At 41.6% G+C, this 20,567-nt stretch overlaps 1 protein-coding gene across 6 annotated transcripts in view; it reads right to left on the reverse strand.

The window, feature by feature from the left end:
* Positions 1-20,567, reverse strand: part of MCTP1 (multiple C2 and transmembrane domain containing 1) — a 456,544-nt gene that overhangs the window by 191,090 nt on the left and 244,887 nt on the right. For all 6 annotated transcript variants that reach the window (XM_038403494.2, XM_043514593.1, XM_043514596.1 and 3 more), the window contains 2 exons: positions 14,409-14,579; positions 1,334-1,464 (listed from right to left, as the gene is read on the reverse strand). In XM_038403494.2, coding sequence (XP_038259422.1) covers positions 1,334-1,464; positions 14,409-14,579 — 302 coding nt within the window. The remainder of the gene's footprint in view (positions 1-1,333; positions 1,465-14,408; positions 14,580-20,567) is intronic.

Genomic DNA, 20,567 nt, shown 5'->3' on the forward strand with positions numbered 1-20,567 from the left:
TTGGAATTTTAAATCTCGTCTTTTGAGAAAAAACTCTGTAGCAGATGAACACAGAATAGAAGCTATTTTCCAAGGCATAACAGGTACTCACATAGGACTGACCCATTCAGCTACTCTGCCAAACTAAAGTTATTATTATATCCACTCACTGCAGATGCGACAAAGACAAAATGTATACATATATTAATCCCCATTAATATACATATATTAAACCTATTAATAGGTTATCATTGTATAAAATACAATTCCAATGAATATGTGTTTTTTAAAAAAAACCTGATTGACATTGAGGCCCTTATACACCAAAAAATTTAAATCTTTTTTGATTCTTTACATTATATAAAAGGCTGTCTCCAAGAGAAAGTAAAATGTAATATTATGACCAGTCTGCCCCATCATCTAGTATGGTAAACAAAGGCGCTTCTAAACACAAGCATAGAGAGGGAAAGATTAACACATTGACATAGAAAATATATGGCTCAGTTCATAGGAATTCCATTCATGAATATGTACTTTCAACAATGACTAATTCTACTGATTACAAAGCATCAATGTACTAGTCATAGCATCTACAAGTTTTTAATATTCTACTCTGACAGACAACTACCCAGAAGAGAGAGGATTAATACAATTTACCAGAATGTGCTGTAACTTCATATTATGTAACTGAACATTTGAACTTCCCAATAAGGCTAAGTTTTCACAGTAGCTACACACATTTAATATTTTGAGACTTTTTTCCGATTATGAGCTGATACAAATGGGCTGTATTTACCATGACCTATCATAATAAAACAGTTTGAGCTTGGTGATTCAGATTTATATAATTTCCTGAACTCTGAGAAAGATCCCAAAGATTGAGTCACTTGAGAATTAATTACATCGATGATCATATTTTATTGCTAAAAAGGTTGTGTGCAGTGCTTTAAGAAGATTCTCATTTCACCCAACAGTAGATTAAAAATGAGGATGTGTTTTAGTCTTACGAGCATTTTGTAATTCATGATATTTCTTTCACCTCTAACCCTGACCCTGAAATCGTTGCCGCATGGAACCTCCTGCATCTTGATTATACTTAATACAATATGTCCACATTTGAAAATCTATGTCTATGAATAGGTAAAATCTGCCACCTACTGGTCAAGCAAATAATTATTTTGTCAGCATTACAGTGAGGATGGTCATAAAGGCAGGAAAATGTACTTATACTTTGTGAAAGCTCAATATTTTCTTTACAAGGACAAATGGTTATAAGAAATAGTTTTAACAACAAGACTCATTGTAATCATCTGCTCCCATCTCCAGAGTACTAGTAGATTGTAATTACACACACCTGCCAATAAAATCATCCCTTTTGCCAGCATCTTTGTCCCACACAGTAATATCAATAATTCCACCTCGCTCTTCATAGAGATGAAAGTCAAATTGCTCCCTCCACTGAGGATTTAAAGTTTTTGGCACAATCTGAAAGGAGAGTAAAGAAAGTCATTACTGCACTGTGTAGCCATGTTCTTCCTGAATAGTGAAATTAATTTTTAGATGCTGCCCAGAAAGTCTTGTTCACACAATTAACGGCTTTAGTGACGTTTTTTAACGGAAAAAAATAAGGCTACTGAACAACCCCATTCCCCTGTTGGACACAGTACCAACCTCCAGAATCTCACAGTTCATCACCACTGAAAGTCTGTAAAACAATGAATTTGCCCTGGGAACTGAATCATTTTTTCTCTAGAGTAATGATTCCTCATCTTGTGTGACAGGAAAGTGACAAAGTTGTCTTTCTAAAACAAAACCAAAAAAAAAATTAAAAAAAGTCTACCTGAAAATGACAAATAGACTGAAATTGAAAGTACTTAACCAGCAACTGCAGTTAACCAGCAACTGCAGTTAACCAGCTTTGCATGATTTCCTCCTCTTTTTCTTGCCATTATAATGTTTTGGATTGTAGGGGTGGGAATAATGAATTTGCCAAGCTAATTTGTTGTTTATTTTTAATTACAGGAGCAGATGCAAATACTTATTTAAATATGAAGTTTTCCTTTATTGTTGAATTCAGGTTGAAGTAGACAGCTTCAATAGTAGACAGCAACACTAGTTCAGGGGTTCTCAAACTGGGGGTCGGACCCTTCATGGGTTGCGAGCTGTCAGCCTCCATCCCAAACCCTGCTTTGCTGCCAGCATTTATAATGGTGTTTAAAATATATTTTAAAGTGTTTTTAATTTATAAGGAGGGGTCGCACTGAGAGAGACTTGCTACGTGAAAGGGGTCACCAGTACAAAAGTTTGAGAACCACAGCTCTAGTTATCTTTGAGAAGAAGAGGTTACTCACCTTGTGCAGTAACTACAGTTCTTCAAGATGTGTGTCCCTACGGGTGTTTAACTTAAAGTATGCACGTGCCCCATGAACCTTTGATCAGAGATTTTAATTAGCCGTGCCTGTTCGGCCCACACGTGCTCCAGACATCCTTATGCCTCGCACTCAGGATATATAGAGTGGCACAGGCAAACTGCCCTCAGTTCCTTCTCTGCCATGAATTTCCTTGAGACAACTCTGAAGCATAGGAAAGGAGGGCAGGTAGTGGAGCACCCATAGAGACACAGATCTTGAGAAATCCAGTTACTGCACAAGATTGAGTAAACTCTCCTTCTTCAAGTCGTGTTCCTATGAGTGCTCCACTTCAGATGGCTCCCAAGCAGTATCACTGGAAGATGGAGGGAGCTTCAGAGTCGAGTCCAACACTGAAGATAGCACTGAATTACCAAGCTCAGCATATGATCTGGCATCGTGAACCATGGCATAGTGTTTGGAGAAAGTATATGTTGAAGACCTCTCTCAAGAGTGCCATGGAAGCAGACTGGAATCTTGTACAATGGGCTAACGCCCTACAAGGAAGTTGAATGTTGGCAGCCTTGTAACAAGAGATAATACATCCAGAAATCCACTTAGAGAGTCTCTGAGTGGAGACTGTGGAGACTTTGGATTTGTCTGTAAATTAAAGAAAATGTGGAGACTTTCTAAAAGACTTGGTTCTGTCCAGATAGATGGCTAATGCCCTTCTGACATCCAAAGTATGGAGGACAACTTCCTCTGTGGTCTGGTGTGGTTTTGGAAAAAACACTGGAAGAATCTTGGTTGATATGGAATTCAGAAGATACCTGTAAAAGAGAAATCTCTTGTGAGAGGCATAAATAGCAACATGAAAATATGCATCCTGAAGGTCGAGGGTTGCAAACCAATCCCTGGAATCTAATGATGGAATTGAAGCTGCAAGACACACCATCCTAAAATTCTGTGATTTCACAAAGGCAGACAGGAGCCTAAGATCTAATATTGGTCTCCATTTCCCATACTTTTTTTGGAACCAAAAATAACTTGGAATAGAAGCCTTTCCCTTTGTGCTGGATTGGAACTGGTTCTATGGCTACTATGAGTAGGAGAGAGATGACTTCCTGTCTCAACAACAGTTTGTGAGATGGGCCCCTGAAAAGGGTTGGAGGTAAGATGGTTGGAGTAACCCGTTGTTATAACCTCCAAAACCCATCTGTTCGAAATAATCTGTTCCCAGGAAGGTTGGAAATGGAAAAACTGACAGCTAAAGGAGCATGTATTCTCAAAATACCCGGCCCCTCAACCAGACCATCATCATGGCTGAGGATGACAGTTGGGTAGTGGTAACAGTTCCATTAGGGTGTCTCTCTTTTGATATCTTGAGCTCTTTCTTGGTGGCTTTACAGATCCATGATATTTTGAAAACTAGACCATTTGGGATCTCTGTGTGGTTTGAAATCTACTATATTTTCTTTTATTGCAGGCAAATATATTTAGAGAAACATGAGTGTGCTCTGAGTCTTTTAAGATATGTAAGGATTTATCTGTGGACTCTGAAAAGAGCATGAATCCATCAAAAGGCAGGCCCTTCCACAGTCTTTGACCTCCTTTGAAAAACCAGATAATTGTAATCAGGATGCTCAATACATAATGAAGGTGGAGATGGATAGAGCCATAGTCAACTGCATCTAGGGAGGCTTGCGATGACGTCTTTGCTAAGAACTGACCTTCCGCTATGATGGCTCTGAACTGTTCTCAGGTGTTCCTCAGGGAGATGTTCAATAAAGCTGTTGAATTTACCATAAATGGTGTGGTGATATTTTGCCATCAGAGCTTGGTAATTTGTGATCCTGAATTAGAGAGTCACTGCAGAGTAGCTGTTGTGACCAAATTGTGTGACTAGATTAAGTCACTTTTAGTCTTTGTTGTAAGGCTCATGTTTTGCATGGCCCTGTCTGCCACATTCATTGATTAAAGAATTTGTTGGTAGGTGCAAGAACAAAAACCTCAGAATTTTTGGCTGGCATGGAATATTTTTGTCTGCCCATTTATAGACAGGCCATGCCATCTCAGGGGTCTGTCAGATGGTTTTAGCAGGTTCCATAAGAGCCTTATTGACTGGTAATGCAATTTGGCCAGAGACTGTCAAATGTACAATGTCCCAAAGTTTATGTTCTGACTGTTGGATCTCCTCTAAGGAAACTGGAGTGAGTCAGCAACATGTTTAATCACCAAATGAGGTGGTCGAGGCATTACAGCTTCTTCTGGTGATGACAGAGATATTTATATTGGGGTGGGGGTCCCCTTTTTGTCACCTCTAGCCTCTTCCTCCTTGAAAGTTTCCTCTTGAGGCTGAGGAGGAAGATATGGTACAGAAGAATGTATTTTTATATGTTCCCCATGGGAGTAGCTAGGAGCTTTCAAAAACTGCTGGAGATAGAGAGCCCAGAGGTCCCAATATTGCTACTGAGGGGGAGCATAAGGTAGAAGAGAGGACATCCAGTGTTTGTCATACTAATGAAAAGGGCCACAAGGTTATTTCTGTGTATGCACTTTCCCCTCATGGTGGGTGGCCCAGGAAATGTCCTCTCCGTGGTATATAGGAGACACCTAGACAGAGATCTGGGCATAAGAGAAATTATTCATAATATAGTCCAACAGTGAGGTAGAACTAAAGATAAAGGTAGTTGTCTACCATGTGCAGCAGGTACTGAAGAAATCAGAGTCACCATGGAAAGATAAAAAGAAAAGGAGTACTTGTGGCACCTTAGAGACTAACACATTTATTAGAGCATAAGCTTCCGTGAGCTACAGCTCACTTCATCGGATGCATTCGGTGGAAAAAAAAAAGATAAGAAAAAAAAAGATAGATAAGATCTCAGTGACCCAGAAGATCTTGATACTGACAAGCTAACTTCCCTCTAACCTGTGCAGCTGCATAGCTGCCTATTAAGCTCCATGCAGGGGTTCAGGGCTGTGGCGGGGAGAGGCACCTTTCCCTGCTGGCCCCAACATGGATCTGCCATGGCAGGGAGAGGCGCCTCTCTTTGCTGGCCCTAACACGGACCTGCCACAGCAGGGAGAGGTGCCTTTCCCTGCTGGCCCCAACACGGACCTGCCCCGGACTTGTGTGACCTGGGGAGAGGCATCCCTCCCCCAGCCCCAACCCAGCCCTGGCATGGACCTACCACTGCCGGGAGAGAAATGCCTCTCTTCCCCGCTCCCGAGCCTAGGTGCTGCTGCGGGGAGAGAGAGCTGGGGGGAGTCCTCTCTCCCTGCCGTAGCCTCCAGGCAGCCTGCACCCCAAACCTCTCATCCCCAGCCCCACCCCAGAGCCCACATCACCAGCCGGAGCCCTCACCCCCCCACACCTCAACCCCAGCCCTGAGCCCCACTCCCACAGGCTGAACCCCTTAGCCCCACCCCAGCTACATGAATTTTGTTATGTGTACCAATATGGAAGTGATTTTTACACATCACCTCCGTATTGGTGCATATAACAGAATTCATTCCTCACATGCATGGGAAAATTTAGAGGGAACAATGCTAACAAGTGCTTGGTACCCATTAGCAATGGGGATTCCAGTTCTTCAAAAACAAAAAGACCACTGGAGAATCTGAATTCTTGTGGTGCTGAATGTATCTGAGCTGAGATTAAGTGAGCCTCCACAACATCCAGGGTCAATACTAATCTTGTTGACTGCTTTGCCATTGTCTGTCTCAGTCTGAGGGTGCTGATTGTTTTGGAGGTGCATGTCTAACAGACAGTGCCAATACCAAATATTCTGATGTTGTCTGGTGCATTGGTGTGGCAGACTGGGATCCCAGTTTGGGTACAAAGGTGGATGTTATCAGCCTTCTAGAGTCAGAATGCTTGGGGTCTGCAGATGGTACTGGTTTCTAAGAAGCAGATTTCTTGGGCTTTCTGCTCAGATCATGTTTCATTGGTACTGAAGCATGATTGGTAACATGGTTGTCAGAGGAACTCAAAGCCTTGATGAGCTCCTGGCACCAGAAATACTAGGAGCCTCAATAGTACCTATTCCAGGACCTGAGGTCTCCTGGGGTGATTGAGATTTCTTCAAAGAAGGATCTCAGGTGGCAGACTCAGAACTTCTCTTTCTTGGAGCCTTGTCAGAACCTTCACCCTTATACTGCAAAGGTCTCTGTCACCTTGACACAGAGGTTGATGAGGCACTAAATGCACTTGAAGGCTGGTGTACAAGAGGGTGCTCCAAACCCAGGTCCGAAGCTGGGATCAGGGCTTCCTCTTTCATAAGATGCCAAAATTCAATACCTCTGTTTCAATTTCTACATCTGCTATTAAAAGTAGTACAGATCTTACACTTGGATAGAACACAGGTGTCTCCTAAATAGTACGGGCGTAGCAAACCACCTTTGCTAACCAGGGTGGACCCCCCACCGGAAAGGCAGTGCTTAAAGCCTGGGGACCTTGGTATAACAAGTGATAACGACCCCTGATAGTTGCCTCTCAAAGTCCTGGTCTACACTACAAGTTTAGGTCAAAGTTAGCAGCGTTAGATTGATTTAACCCTGCACCCGTCCACACAACGAAGCCATTTTTGTTGACTTAATGGGCTCTTAAAATCGATTTCTGTACTCTTCCCCGACGAGGGGATTAGTAGGCCTCTGGGAGCTATCCCACAGTGCTCCATTGTAACTGCTCTGGACAGCACTCTCAACTCGGATGTACTGGCCAAGTAGACAGGAAAAGCCCCGACAACTTTTGAATTTCATTTCCTGTTTGGCCAGTGTGGCGAGCTCATCAGCAGAGGTGACCATGGAGTCCCAGAATAGCAAAAGAGCTCCAGCATGGACCGAACGGCAGGTACTGGATTTGATCGCTGAATGGGGAGAGGAATCTGTGCTATCAGAACTCCGTTCCAAAAGACAAAATGCCAAAATATTTGAAAAAAATCTCCAAAGGCATGAAGGACAGAGGCTATCACAGCAGTGCTGCATGAAACTTAAGGAGCTTAGGCAAGCCTACTAAAAAACCCAAGAGGCAAACACCCACTCAGGGTCAGAGCCCCAGACATGCTGCTTCTATGATGAGCTGCATGCAATTCTAGGGGGTGCCCCTACCACTTTTCCACCCCTGTACTTGGACTCCTGCAAGATGGGGAGTCTCATGCAACAGGAATGATGATTTTGGGAATGAGGAAAATGATGAGGAGGGGGAGGTTGAAGATAGCGCACACCAGGCAAGTGGAGAAACCGTTCTCCCCAACAGCCAGGAACCGTTTATCACCCTGAATCCAATACCCTCCCAACCTGGGCTCCCGGATCTTGAAGGCGGAGAAGGCAGCTCTGGTGAGTGTACCTTTGTAAATATAATACACAGTTTAAAAGCAAGCATCTTTAATGATTAATTTGCCCTGAAGACTTGGGATGCATTCGCAGCCAGTACAGCTACTGGAAAAGTCTGTTAACGTGTCTGAGGATGGAGCGGAAATCCTCCAGGGACATCTCAATGAAGCTTTCCTGGAGGTACTCCCAAAGCCTTTTCAAAAGTTTTCTGGGGAAGGCAGCCTTACTGCGTCCTCCATGGTAGGACACTTTACCACAGCAGGCCAGTAGCATGTAGTCTGGAATCATTGCATAAGAAAGCATGGCAGCCCGTAGTCCTGTGTTTGCTGGCATTCAAGCAACATCCGTTCTTTATCTCTCTGTGTTATCCTCAGGAGAGTGATATAATTCATGGTCACCTGGTTGAAATAGGAGAATTTTATTAAGGGGACATTCAGAGGTGGCCGTTCCTGCTGGGCTGTTTGCCTGTGGCTGAAAAGAAATCACCCCGGCTCTTAGCCACACAGTGTGGGGAGGAATGAAGCGATTATCCCAGAGAATTGGGTGCGCAGGGGGGTTTAGTTGGGTTTGTGCTGCACGTTAACCCAAAAACATCAGCCCCTCCTTTTAAATGGCCAATGTGTCTTTTTCAATTTTAATCTCCCTTTTTTTCCTCCCTCAGCTGCAAATGTTTCAATACTGCGACTAGCATCTCCATCCCAGAGGCTAGCACAGATAGAAGGTGAAAAAAACGCACTCGCGATGAAATGTTCTCTGAGCTCATGCAGTCCACCCAAACTGAAAGAGCCCAGCAGAATGCATGGAGGCAGACAATCGCAGAGTCCAGGAAAGCACAAAATGAACCACGAGGACAGGAGGGACGCGCAAGAGGATAGATGGCTGGAGCAACAAGAGAGATGGCAGCAACGTGATGAAAGGATGCAGGATGCAATGCTGAGGCTACTGGAGAATCAAACTGATATGCTCCGGCATATGGTTGAGGTGCAGGAAAGGCACAGACCGCCACTCCAGACCCTGTGTAAACAACAGCCCTCCTCCCCAAGTTCCATAGCCTCCTCACCCAGATGCCAAAGGACGCTGGGGCGGGGGGGGGGAGGACAGCTCCGGGCACCCAACCACTCCACCCCAGAGGACTGCCCAAGCAACAGAAGGCTGGCATTCAATAAATTTTGAAGTGCAGTGTGGCCTTGTCCTTCCCTCCTCCCCTCATCCACCATCCCACCTGGTGCTTCCCTCCTCCCTCACTCCTCCCGGGCTACCTTGGCAATTATCCCCCTATTTGTGTGACAAACTAATAAGGAATGCATGAATTTGCAACAACAATGACTTTATTGCCTCTGCAAGCAATGATCGAAGGGAGAGGGGAGGGCGGTTGGCTTACAGGGAAGTAGAGCGAACCAAGGGAGTGAGTTTTCATCAAGGAGAAACAAATAGAACCGTCACATTGTAGCCTGGTTAGCCATGAAACTAGTTTTCAAAACTTCTCTGATGCGCAGCGCGCCCTGCTTTGCTCTTCTAACCGCCCTGGTGTCTGGCTGCGCATAATCAGCAGCCAAGTGATTTGCCTCAACTTCCCACCCCACCATAAACATCTCCCCCTTACTCTCACAGATATTGTGGAGCACCAGCAAGCAGTAATAACAATGGGAATATTGATTTAGCTGAAGTCTAACCGAGTCAGTAAACTGCGCCAATGCGCTTTTAAACATCCAAATGCACATTCTACCACCATTCTGCACTTGCTCAGCCTATAGTTGAACAGCTCCTGACTACTGTCCAGGTTGCCTGTGTACGGCTTCATGAGCCATTAAGGGTAGGCTGAGTCCCCAAGGATAACTATAGGCATTTCAACATCCCCAACAGTTATTTTCTGGTCTGGAAAGTAAGTCCCTTGCTGCAGCTGTTCATACAGACCAGAGTTTCTGAAGATGCGAGTGTCATGTACCTTTCCCGGCCATCCCACATTGATGTTGGTGAAACATCCCTTGTGATCCACCAGTGCTTGCAGCACCATTGAAAAGTACCCCTTTCAGTTTATGTACTGCCTGCCTTGGTGGTCCGGTGCCAAGATAGGGATATGAGTTCCGTCTATTGTCCCACCACAGTTAGGGAATCCCATTGCAGCAAAGCCATCCACTATGACCTGCACATTTCCCAGAGTCACTACTCTTGATAGCAGCAACTCAGTGATCACGTTGGCTACTTGGATCACAGCAGCCCCCACAGTAGATTTGCCCACTCCAAATTGATTCCCAACTGACCGATAGCTCTCTGGCACTGCAAGCTTCCACAAGGCTATCGCCACTCGCTTGTGAACTGTGAGGGCTGCTCTCATCTTGGTATTCTTGTGCTTCAGGGAAGGGGAAAGCAAGTCACAAAGTTCCATGAAAGTGCCCTTACGCATGCAAAAGTTTCGCATCCACTGGGAATCATCCCAGACCTGTAACAATATGCAGTCCCACTAGTCTGTGTTTGTTTCCCAGCCCCAGAATCGGTGTTCCACGGCATGAGCCTGCCCCATTGCCACCAGGATGTCCAAATTGCCAGGGCCTGTGCTTTGAGAGAAGTCTGTGTCCATGTCGTCATCACTCTCGTCACTGTGCTGCCATCGCCACCTCGCCTGCTTTTGCAGGTTCTGGTTCTGCATATACTGCATGATAATGTGCGAGGTGTTTACAATGCTCATAACTGCCGCGGTGATATGAGTGGGCTCCATGCTTGCCATGGTATGGCGTCTGCAGGAGAGTAGAGTGGCAGCAGAAGCGGTGGTTGGATGACTAGTTTTGCCTAGACTAGATGACCGTCTGCTGCCAGGACACAACTGCTGAGCGGGCTGCATGCTTGCCATGGTATGGTGAGACAAGAACAGCCACGCAGAGTTGCAACGGAAGTGGCCCTGTGAGACCACCAGGAGAGCAGAGTGGCAGCGGAAGCGGTGGGTGAGCAGTCCTACTGCACTGTCTGCTGAAAGCAGTATGGCTCCTGCACAGAAAAAAGGCACAAAATGATTGTCTGCCATTGCTTTCATGGAGGGAGGGGCCACTGACGACATTTACCCAAAACCACCCGAAACAACATTTTTGCTCCATCGGGCATTGGGAGCTTAACCCAGAATTCCAATGGGCGGCAGAGACTGCAGGAACTGTGGGATAGCTACCCACAGTACAACGCTCTGAAAGTCGATGCTAGCCTCGGTACTGTGGATGCACTCCACCGACTTACTGTGCTTAGTGCATTAGTGTGGGAACACACACAATTGACTATATAAAATCGCCTTCTAAAAAATCAACTTCTATAAATTCGACCGAATTTTGTAGTGTAGACATACCCAAAAAAAAGAGGGGGAAGAAGGTGTGAGATAAAAAAAAGCCCAACAGAAATAGAAAGGGGGCTTATCCAACTAATAATGACAAATAACGTACTAGACTACACTAAACTAAACTATACTAAGTTACAGCAAAGGTGAACTCCAGGAAAAAAATTGGGACCAGGTAAAATAAAGGTTCAGTCTCAGGTCATCAGGCAGTTGAGAAGGAACGGAGAGCGGTGTGTCTGTGAAGCTCACACATCCACTCTAGACATCCTCAGTCCAAGGTAAGAGGAGGTCTAAAGTGGATGTATGAACTGAATGGGCTCTGTTACTGAAAATCTCAGCTCAGAAGCATATGTTCACTGGGCCCAGAGGAATGCTACTCAAAGAAGAAACATATAATCTATAAACCGAGCCCTCTCTAGAGAAAGCAGTAATCTCCTCCATCATAGCTTAATAGTAGTGGTTAACTCCTGTACTGAGCAGGAGTGGAAATTGGCTCAATGTCTGCGTTATGGGGCAACTACTAACTTCAACAAAGGCCACAAATTCCACTGGATTTATCACTAGGAGTCTTACAGACCTTTGAAAGAACTAAAAAGTACTTTCTTTAATCATTTTTAGTAGAACTAAATATCCAAAAGTTAACATTAAAGTATGGGTGAAAATTTGGTTTCAGCGTTTTGGTTTGTACATATAAAAATGTGTCAGCTTAGAGATGCCAACAATTCAAAATAAGTAACATTCAACAACTCTGTATAAAACAGGTGGCAATTAACTTTGTTAATTCTAGCCTCTATGTGGGAATGGATGGATTGGTGAGTTGTGGGAGATGCAAGAGGATGCAGGAGAGCTGATTTCACCCTACTGATTCTATGATGAACAGACCTTCAAACACCTGAAGAGCTTTATGGTATCCAATAAGGAGTTCATGCCAACACAATGCATAGGTATTATAATTTCAAAATTTCTTATAATTTAAAAGTTAATCATAGAGTCAGGGAGTAAAAAGGTCAAAATAAGACAAGAGTCCATCATCCATATAGTAATTATGGTTCAAGCCCAAACACCAGCATAATAAAAATAAGGAACATTCATTCCAACTGTACTTACAGAATAAAGACACTAAGTCAGAAAAAATATGGAAATATGTGAAATATGGAACAATTGTCTGAAGACAACTGGCAGTTTCTAAAACTATACAGCATAATCATACTGTCCCTTCCCATCAGTATCGCGTCATTCACTTTGGAACTACAAAAGCGAAGTTGTTTGTTTCAAGCAAAAAACCCAGGGTATGGAAAAATGGTACTTGAAAAAAGTACCTAGATTAAAAAAAAAACAGGGAAAACATTCCCTATGGGGGTTTTCTAAAGGAAAAAAAAAGTGGTTTTGGCTGCTCTATTAGTCTTTATGTCATCCTTTGTTTTGCCCAGGCTGGTCAAAGCAAACATTGCATTAAAAGATTACTTTTTAGACATGTAACACAGAAAAGTAATTTTTTTTACTCTTCAAGCTGAAAATATGTTGCACGTTATTTTATCTGAAATGTTTGAAAAGAAATTATTTCATTAGTTTCTTTGGAACCATGTTCAACACAATGTTCTTTCCAAAAAAATATATGGTGTCTTCTGACCTCTGTTGGTCCAAACAATGACAATGTAGCTATTAAGCTATAGCTGATTAGATAATTCTAAACTGTCTAGTCCCCACAGTCTGAGTTTGTGAGAAAAACAGTTTGAAAAGATAAAGAGAAACATTTTTGCATGGGGGGGGGAGCAACACAGAGCTTATATTGACCATCTTGACAACTAAACAAAGTATAATGCTCATGGCCATGCCTTCCCACTTCCCATGGCTTGCTCCATTAACCCCACCCAGCCACTCGCTATGAGGACCAACCCCTTTCACCTCCCCCGGGCTGTGCCCCAATGCCTCCAGCCAGCCCCTCACTTTGAGGGTCGACCCCCCCATCCCTCCAGCGCCGTGCCCCATTGCCACCATCCAGCCCCCCGCGCTATGCCCCATTGCCCCCGGCTGGCCCATCACTCCAGGGAGGTACTCAGAAAAGAGGGGCCTGATGAGCTCAGCTCCCTACACCAGCCTCTGCTCTCCTGCTGCATGCCAAATCCCTGAGGTAAAATCCACCCTTGGAAACAAGGGCTTGCTCAGCTGAAGGGAGCCCACTTAGCTCAGTAAAAGGAGATGAGCCCATTACCAGAAACCATCCTTCCAGAAGCAGCAAGCAACCTTCCCTCAACTTCCTCCTACACAAATTATTGCTTGCTCTTCCCTCGGCTTCCTCCAAACACTGAATGCAGATTTCTAAGATGAAACTGTCTTCCTCTTTGGACAGGAGGCAGGCAAGCCCCAAAATCCAAACCAATAGGAGCAGCATCAAGAATTCACCCTTTTCCTGCACAACTCACACCCCTCCCATCTCCAGAATACTGACTTTCTGAGATAAAAAAATCTTACCTCTTCAATAAGCCAAGACAGCTCCTCTAAAGGAGGAGTAAGAAGTAGGACTGAGTGGACTTGTAGGCTCTACAGTTTTACATTGTTTTATTTTTGAGTGCAGTTATGTAAAAATAATAATTATATATTTGTTAGTTCAACTTTCATGGTGAAGAGATTGCACTACAGTATTTGTATGAGGTGAATTGAAATACTACACATTTCTTTTGTACATCTTTTTTACAGGGCAAATATTTGTAATAAAAATAATATGAAGTAAGCACTGTATACTTTGTTTGTGTTGTAATTGAACTCAGTATCTTTGAAAAGGTAGAAAACATCCAAAAAACGTTTAAGTAAATGGTATTTTATTATTTTACAGTGCTATTAAAACTTCAATTAATAATGATTAATTTTTTAATCACTTAACAGCCCTAGTTTTAATCCTTCCTCACAACAGCCTGGAAATCTGACCAATTAATTAGGACAATGAAAAAGGAAAGGAAAAATAAATTAAAAAAACCCCAAACTGTGCTGTTACTTGCAGTCAGTGTCCTGTAACAGGGATAGATGTTGTAAGTGGGTGACCAGTTCCTGCGGTACACCCAAACACACAAACCAGATTGGTTTGATCTGCAGGTGCTTAAGTCCCATGCAGATGGAAATCACTTTCACAGGCATCAACAACCCCTGCAATGGGGCATACGAGAGCCCAGCACTGGCTGAATCCCTCCATGAGAGTATTGGGAGTAAACATAAACTCCTGAGCATGTTACCATAATATTGCTGTATTTGGCATATTGAAAAATAAAATAAAAATTACTTCTTTTTCCAATGCTTCATTTTCTTCATTCACATATTTATCTCAATTTTAGTAGTAATAAATGACAACTATACAAAGGTTCTAGGTGCTGTAAAACCTAAGCAGTAATACAACAAAACTCCAGAAGTTAAGTACAAACACAGTTAAAAGAAGTTACCTTACTCTTGTACTTCTGATGGCCCAGCCGGAACTTCACATAGGGATCACTCAATCCATTTGCATCCATGGCCTTCAGTTCACATCCCTCTATCAAAGTGATACTGACTATTCCTCTCCAGAGCTGAGATTTTCTGTGCATGTCTGACAGGCGTAAACTCTGGGGCTGAAACTTCAGGTTAAAGAAAAAACAGATTTAGTTAAAATATGCAAACATTTCTTTTGTAATTTATTCTTCCAGCATTTATTGAAACATAAGGGAAACAAACTTTTCAACCTATCTGTAGATTTTTGTTTTTTTTTTTATAAATCAAATATAGGGCCAAATACACAGGTAAAATAACCTCTCTACCCCTACTCAAGATCCCCGTTTATTCATCTAAGGATCGCATTAGCTCTTTTGGCCACAGCATCACATCGGGAACTTGTGTTCAACTGATTATCCACCACTACCCACAAATCTTTTTTTGGAGTCACTGCTTTCCAGGACATAAACTCCTCCCCCGGCCGACAGGAATAATTATGCTTCAATTAAATACATTTTTTAAGATCTGATGAAGAGGCATTGTATGAACGAGTGAACTGAAAAAGGAATGCCAAAAATATTATGGGAGAGGAAACCTTGATTAAAATAATGCAAAGCACTATGAGAAGCAGGAAGGGGGGGGGGGAAGAGGACTACAAAAGAGGAGGAAAATAAAGTTCAGAATGGCTGTGTAAATGACAACAATCTACAGTCCCTAAAATGATTCTTATACCCACAAACACTTGACTATTATGCAAAAACACGGGGGGGGGCAATCTTACAGAGGCACCATTTTATATTCTCAGCAGACATCCCTTTGTTGATGTTTATGTAGGTCACTTCCTAATTTGACCATTACTTGAGAATGGAGAATTTAGAAACAAAACAAAAAATTAAAAGCTTAATTAAACTTTTAAGTACAACTACTAGTGGATCTACTAGCCACATGTGCCAAAAGGGAATTTAGGGAACAGCCTCACTGGTTGTGGAAAAATCCTTGTATCCTTTTTAAAACATAGGTCCTGATTACAAAATGTTCTCTCAAATTCGTTCTTGATATCTTGTTTTCTCTCAGAAATTCAGACGAAGCGTCCTTGTTTGCAGTAGTTTGATATGATTGGCTATCCATAATTTAACCTGACATTTCAAGATTCAGTAAAAGAAGCATGCCACAAAGTGTACATGCATCAAAGGAAGTATTTCCACTGTCAGTATTCCCTCCTGCCTACTTGTAGTATTATATAATTCTGAAGCCATCTTAATGATAATTCCCATTCTGATTTACAAAGCACATCACCACATCAAGTAGTTCTAGAATTAGGGTCAACAATAAAGGAGAGTCATTATATAGTCTTTGTCTTCTATCCAGTACAATACAACAGTTTAGTGTAAATGCCAGAAATAAATTAACTGTGTTTGAATATTTCAGTTAGTGATGTAACTGCTCTTTTCACATGTGTTACAAATATTGCAGAAAGTTAGTATGTTTTCACCAAAGTGAGTCTGTTGACTAAGTTTAGTGCATGTTCAATCTCTGCAAAGAGAAAATGGAATTAAACTTCAACATATATTTGTGCATTTTGGTAACATCAATAGTGCTCTTCCATTCAAGAATTCCAGGACTGAACTAAAGTAATTATCAAAACCATGTGGACACTTGTACTTAAACCCATCTGAACTTGTGAAACAGAGATTGAACACTGAAAATGTTAACATTTACACAGAAATATTTCTTACCTGTTTTGATAATTAACCAGATAGGCCCTCTTCTTCCACTCACATTTAACACAAATATAAGTCATACTGAATCTCTTGTCTTTTCAAATATTAGTGTGGTAGCCACTATTCTCAAGCGTTTTGCTCTGCAATTGATTCTTACCTGCTATCATCCCAGTAATTTTTCTGTAAACATCATTTATTGCTGACAAATTGACATCTAGATGTGGCTATTTTATGAAAGTGAAAATTCTCATATTTTATAGATTAAGGTACTTTTAAAAATTATCATTCCCCTCCCACTTCCAAATTATACTAAATTATTATTGCAACATATTAATCATTTTCTGAATTAAGAAATATCACACAAATTAGTGTTTTTATTTGCTTCCATAATCTTTATAATATAATGTGCTATTTCCCATTTTTATTCTCAGCTCATGAAGCCTCATGCAACACTGGAAGCTGTGCCTCCATTCTAATAAGGGAAACTATTTGACAATGCTGCCAACATTGGGAAAAAGAAATCAGTGACTACACACTTAAACATCTTGAATCAGGCACAAAATCATCATCTCATCCAGCCACCAGTTTCAGCCTTTCACTTTGTACAAATTTAGACTTGTTCTGGAAGTGCACACAACATTTAAAAAAAATCAATGAGATGGGCAAAGCAAATGTTGCATTGTTACCACAAATACTTTTTATAAATTATAATATATGAAAATGTATATTTTAGACAACATACACAATCCTGTCACTAAGTTCTGACAAAAACTGTGACTGTAACGCAAGTTAAAATTAAGTGTATAATTTAATGTTGTAAATGGAAAGGAAAATAAATATTTAGGAACAACATTCGTAAATATTCATCCTTCTTTTGGCAATAAATGTCGTAACTATTTTACTATAATTTGTAGGTCTGGTGAATCAAAAGTAATTTCCAAACACACACTGCAGGATGCCAAAATATTTTTACTGGTATGCTGCTAATTAAAATAAAAACTTGCTATAATTCAAAATATTTCTAGCTGAAGTGATGGAGAATGGACTTCAGTCTCTTTTTTATTATACCAGTTTTGTATACTGTAGTACTAACATGGTAGATAATATTCTTAATGGAGCACTACCAGAGCTCAAAACAACTTTTCCGTGGCAACTGAAGGTGAAAGAGGGAAGAGAGGGAAGGTTTTTTTGAACCCATAAAGTTTGCTACTTCAAACTATAGATTGGAACTAAAAAATTATACTGACGACAGACCTAATTAAGAGCAAAGGCCTTATTTTAGAAGACAATTTCCTATCTTCACATTTTCCCCTAAATTTTACCAGTACATCATGACATGACAGAGAAGAGCTGATAATTGTCAAATAACTACTTTTTTCCATTATGTTTGACTAAACATGCAAGATAATCTGTTACTGCACCTTTCCTTAAATTAAGGCACTTAGAGGATTTTACTGATGTATTTTAATGTGTCATTAATATATCAAATTTAACTATGCTCTCCAGATTTAAGGCCCAATCCTGCTTCAGTTGACTTCAATGGGAATTCTGCTGTTGATTTCAATGGGAGAAGAGCAGGCCATTACTGAGCTGAAAATAATTTTCAGTTTAAATGAACAATATTCCCTTCCAGGGCCTTATTTTGGCAAGCTTTTGCTATAAGGTATTGTCTTGCATTAAAATTCCTCTGCCAAACTGATGATAATAAGAGTCTTACATAAAAAAGCATCAGCAGCTGGATTCTTTTCTTGGCATGCAAACTGTGCTTAAGTGCACTTAGCATATTAATTAGACACTCATGAGAGTGCAAAGTGCAAGTGGTATGTATAGATGTAAAATAAAGCTGTTTATGGAAAGACAGAATTATGTCACTGATCACAGCAAGCATTGGTTGGTTTTCCATCAGAAATGCTGATTCGATGAAATCAAAACATTCCATGGGAATGTGCAGATTCATTCAAAACTTTTGATGAAAACCAGGCAGATAGGCAGGTTTTCTGCCTGTTTGTCTGCCTGCCTCCTTGGACTCCCCAGCTCCTCAGCAATCTGTCTAACAGGTTGCTGGGGAGTCACGGTCCCAGGGCTTACAAACCCTCAGCTCCTTGGCCACTTACATGATGGGTTACCAGAGAACCCAGGCTTCTTAGCGTCCCAACTACCTAAGCAGTAAGAAAAGGAGGACTTGTGGCACCTTAGAGACTAACAAATTTTTTTGAGCATAAGCTTTCGTGAGCTACAGCTCACTTCATCGGATGCATTCAGTGGAAAATACAGTGGGGAGATTTATATACATAGAGAACATGAAACAACAGGTGTTACTATACACACTGTAACCAGAGTGATCACTTAAGGTGAGCTATTACCAGCCTCAGCCCCCCCACGGCCCTCTCCTGCTGGTAATAGCTCACCTTAAGTGATCACTCTGGTTACAGTGTGTATGGTAACACCCATTGTTTCATGTTCTCTATGTATATAAATCTCCCCACTGTATTTTCCACTGAATGCATCCAATGAAGTGGGCTGTAGCTCATGAAAGCTTATGCTGAAATAAATTTGTTAGTCTCTAAGGTGCCACAAGTACTCCTTTTCTTTTTGCGAATACAGATTAACACGGCTGCTACTCTGAAACCTACCTAAACAGTATGACTCTCCCTGTGGAGTTGGGTAGCCCCTGGGAGCAGGATGAAAAATTCTTTTTTGGTTCTCCAAAAACAGATTTTTTTTAGAATTTAGCTCCCATGAAAAATTTTAAATATTTGAATTTTTCTTCTGATTCGCGATTAATATTTTCCCCCACATTTTTCCCAATGGCAGTTATATTGTGTTTTCCATCCAGCTCTACTCATCATATTGGACAACCAGTACCTCCAGTGGACTCCTCAAGAATTTGCCCAAAACTACTCACATGCTCTAAGTTAGGCACTTGCTTAATCACCTGAGGGTACGTCTACACTACAAGAGGCAGTGCAGCTACACCACCATAGCACTGTAGTGTAGATGCTTGCTACAGAGATGGAAGGGGTTTCTCCATCTCTGTAGTAAATCCATCCCTGCAGAGGCAGTAGCCAGATTGATAGAAGAATTCTACAGTAGCTGCATCTCCTGTGTTGGTTAGGTCGACCTAACTACATTGCAGAGGGCACAAAATAGTTCACAGCCTTCGGTGACATAACCGGGTCAGCTTAAGTTTTAGGTGTGTACCAGTCCTTAGTCAGGGCCTTTAAGAATGTTTATAATATTATAAAGTAGAAGCCTTTATCAAGTCAACATCTGGCAACTGTTGTAAGTTACCACAGACGTATCCTATTCAAAGCTTAAAGAAAAACTGTGGTAATTGCATAACATTGTGTTGTTAGTGCTGAAAGATTCAGACTTTTTAATGGTAAACACAAGTTTGACTCTATAATGGCTGTTGATAAACCAATGTTCTAGTTTACCCAGCTCCAAATCTGGATATGTAACCTGGTGCAGACATTGCACACTGCATGAAAGGCAACACTGTCATATGCCAGAATTAAACTGAGACTTTCTCAGTTGCCTGTTAGGAGGCTTACTTTAGACACTGATGTTAATCATTCCTCTACCACGGCTTCTTAAGTGAAACTCACAGAAAGGGTGGACATACTGTATTTGCATAAAACCAGCCTATTTTCTGACTCCAGCTTAGGAGGATTTAGACCACAGTTCCAATAGCAATGAGTTGCACTTCTCTCTCACTTCCAACATCCAGGATGACTATTTTGCCTATTTCTAAATCATTACAATGTCCTGCACACAGTCGGTTATTTGAATTCCATGAACTATCAGTTAACCATAGTGGATACGGAAATTAGAATCATAGGACTGGAAGGGACCTCGAGAGGTCATCTAGTCCTGTCCCCAGCACTCACGGCAGGACTAAGTATTACGTAGACCATCCCTGACAGGTGTTTGTCTAACAGTTGTTCTTATGCTGGTTTATGTGCTTTGTCCTTACACTGGTCAAATCATTTTGGGTTTGTAACTTGCATGTGAGGTAGGGTCCCCTGTTGGTCATGCCAGAGGCAGAAAGAATAAAATATATTTTAACAGTCATATGTGGGCCCAGCCTGGAGGTCCCTTTCAAAGCATTCTATGACTAGTAATTGATTAACTTCAGCAAGACTAAATGGAACAGCTGTATGTCAGATATCTTCTCAGTTGAGAAGCTAATTGGATATATTTGGATTTACTTTACAATATTGTAAATCCAACTGTAGAAAACATATTCATATACAAAGGAATAAGGAGGGACAGTTCCCTGGACATGCCTTTCTCAGAGAAGAGAAATCGACAGATCAGTCAACATTTTCCATTCTCTATTGAGTTGGTGTGCCCAATGACCAAATTATTTGGTGCAGCCAGTAGTAAAAATACAAGAGAGAAGAACAGTAA

The sequence above is a fragment of the Dermochelys coriacea genome, chromosome 5 (assembly GCF_009764565.3).
Source record: "Dermochelys coriacea isolate rDerCor1 chromosome 5, rDerCor1.pri.v4, whole genome shotgun sequence".
Classification (NCBI taxonomy): Eukaryota; Metazoa; Chordata; order Testudines; family Dermochelyidae; genus Dermochelys; species Dermochelys coriacea.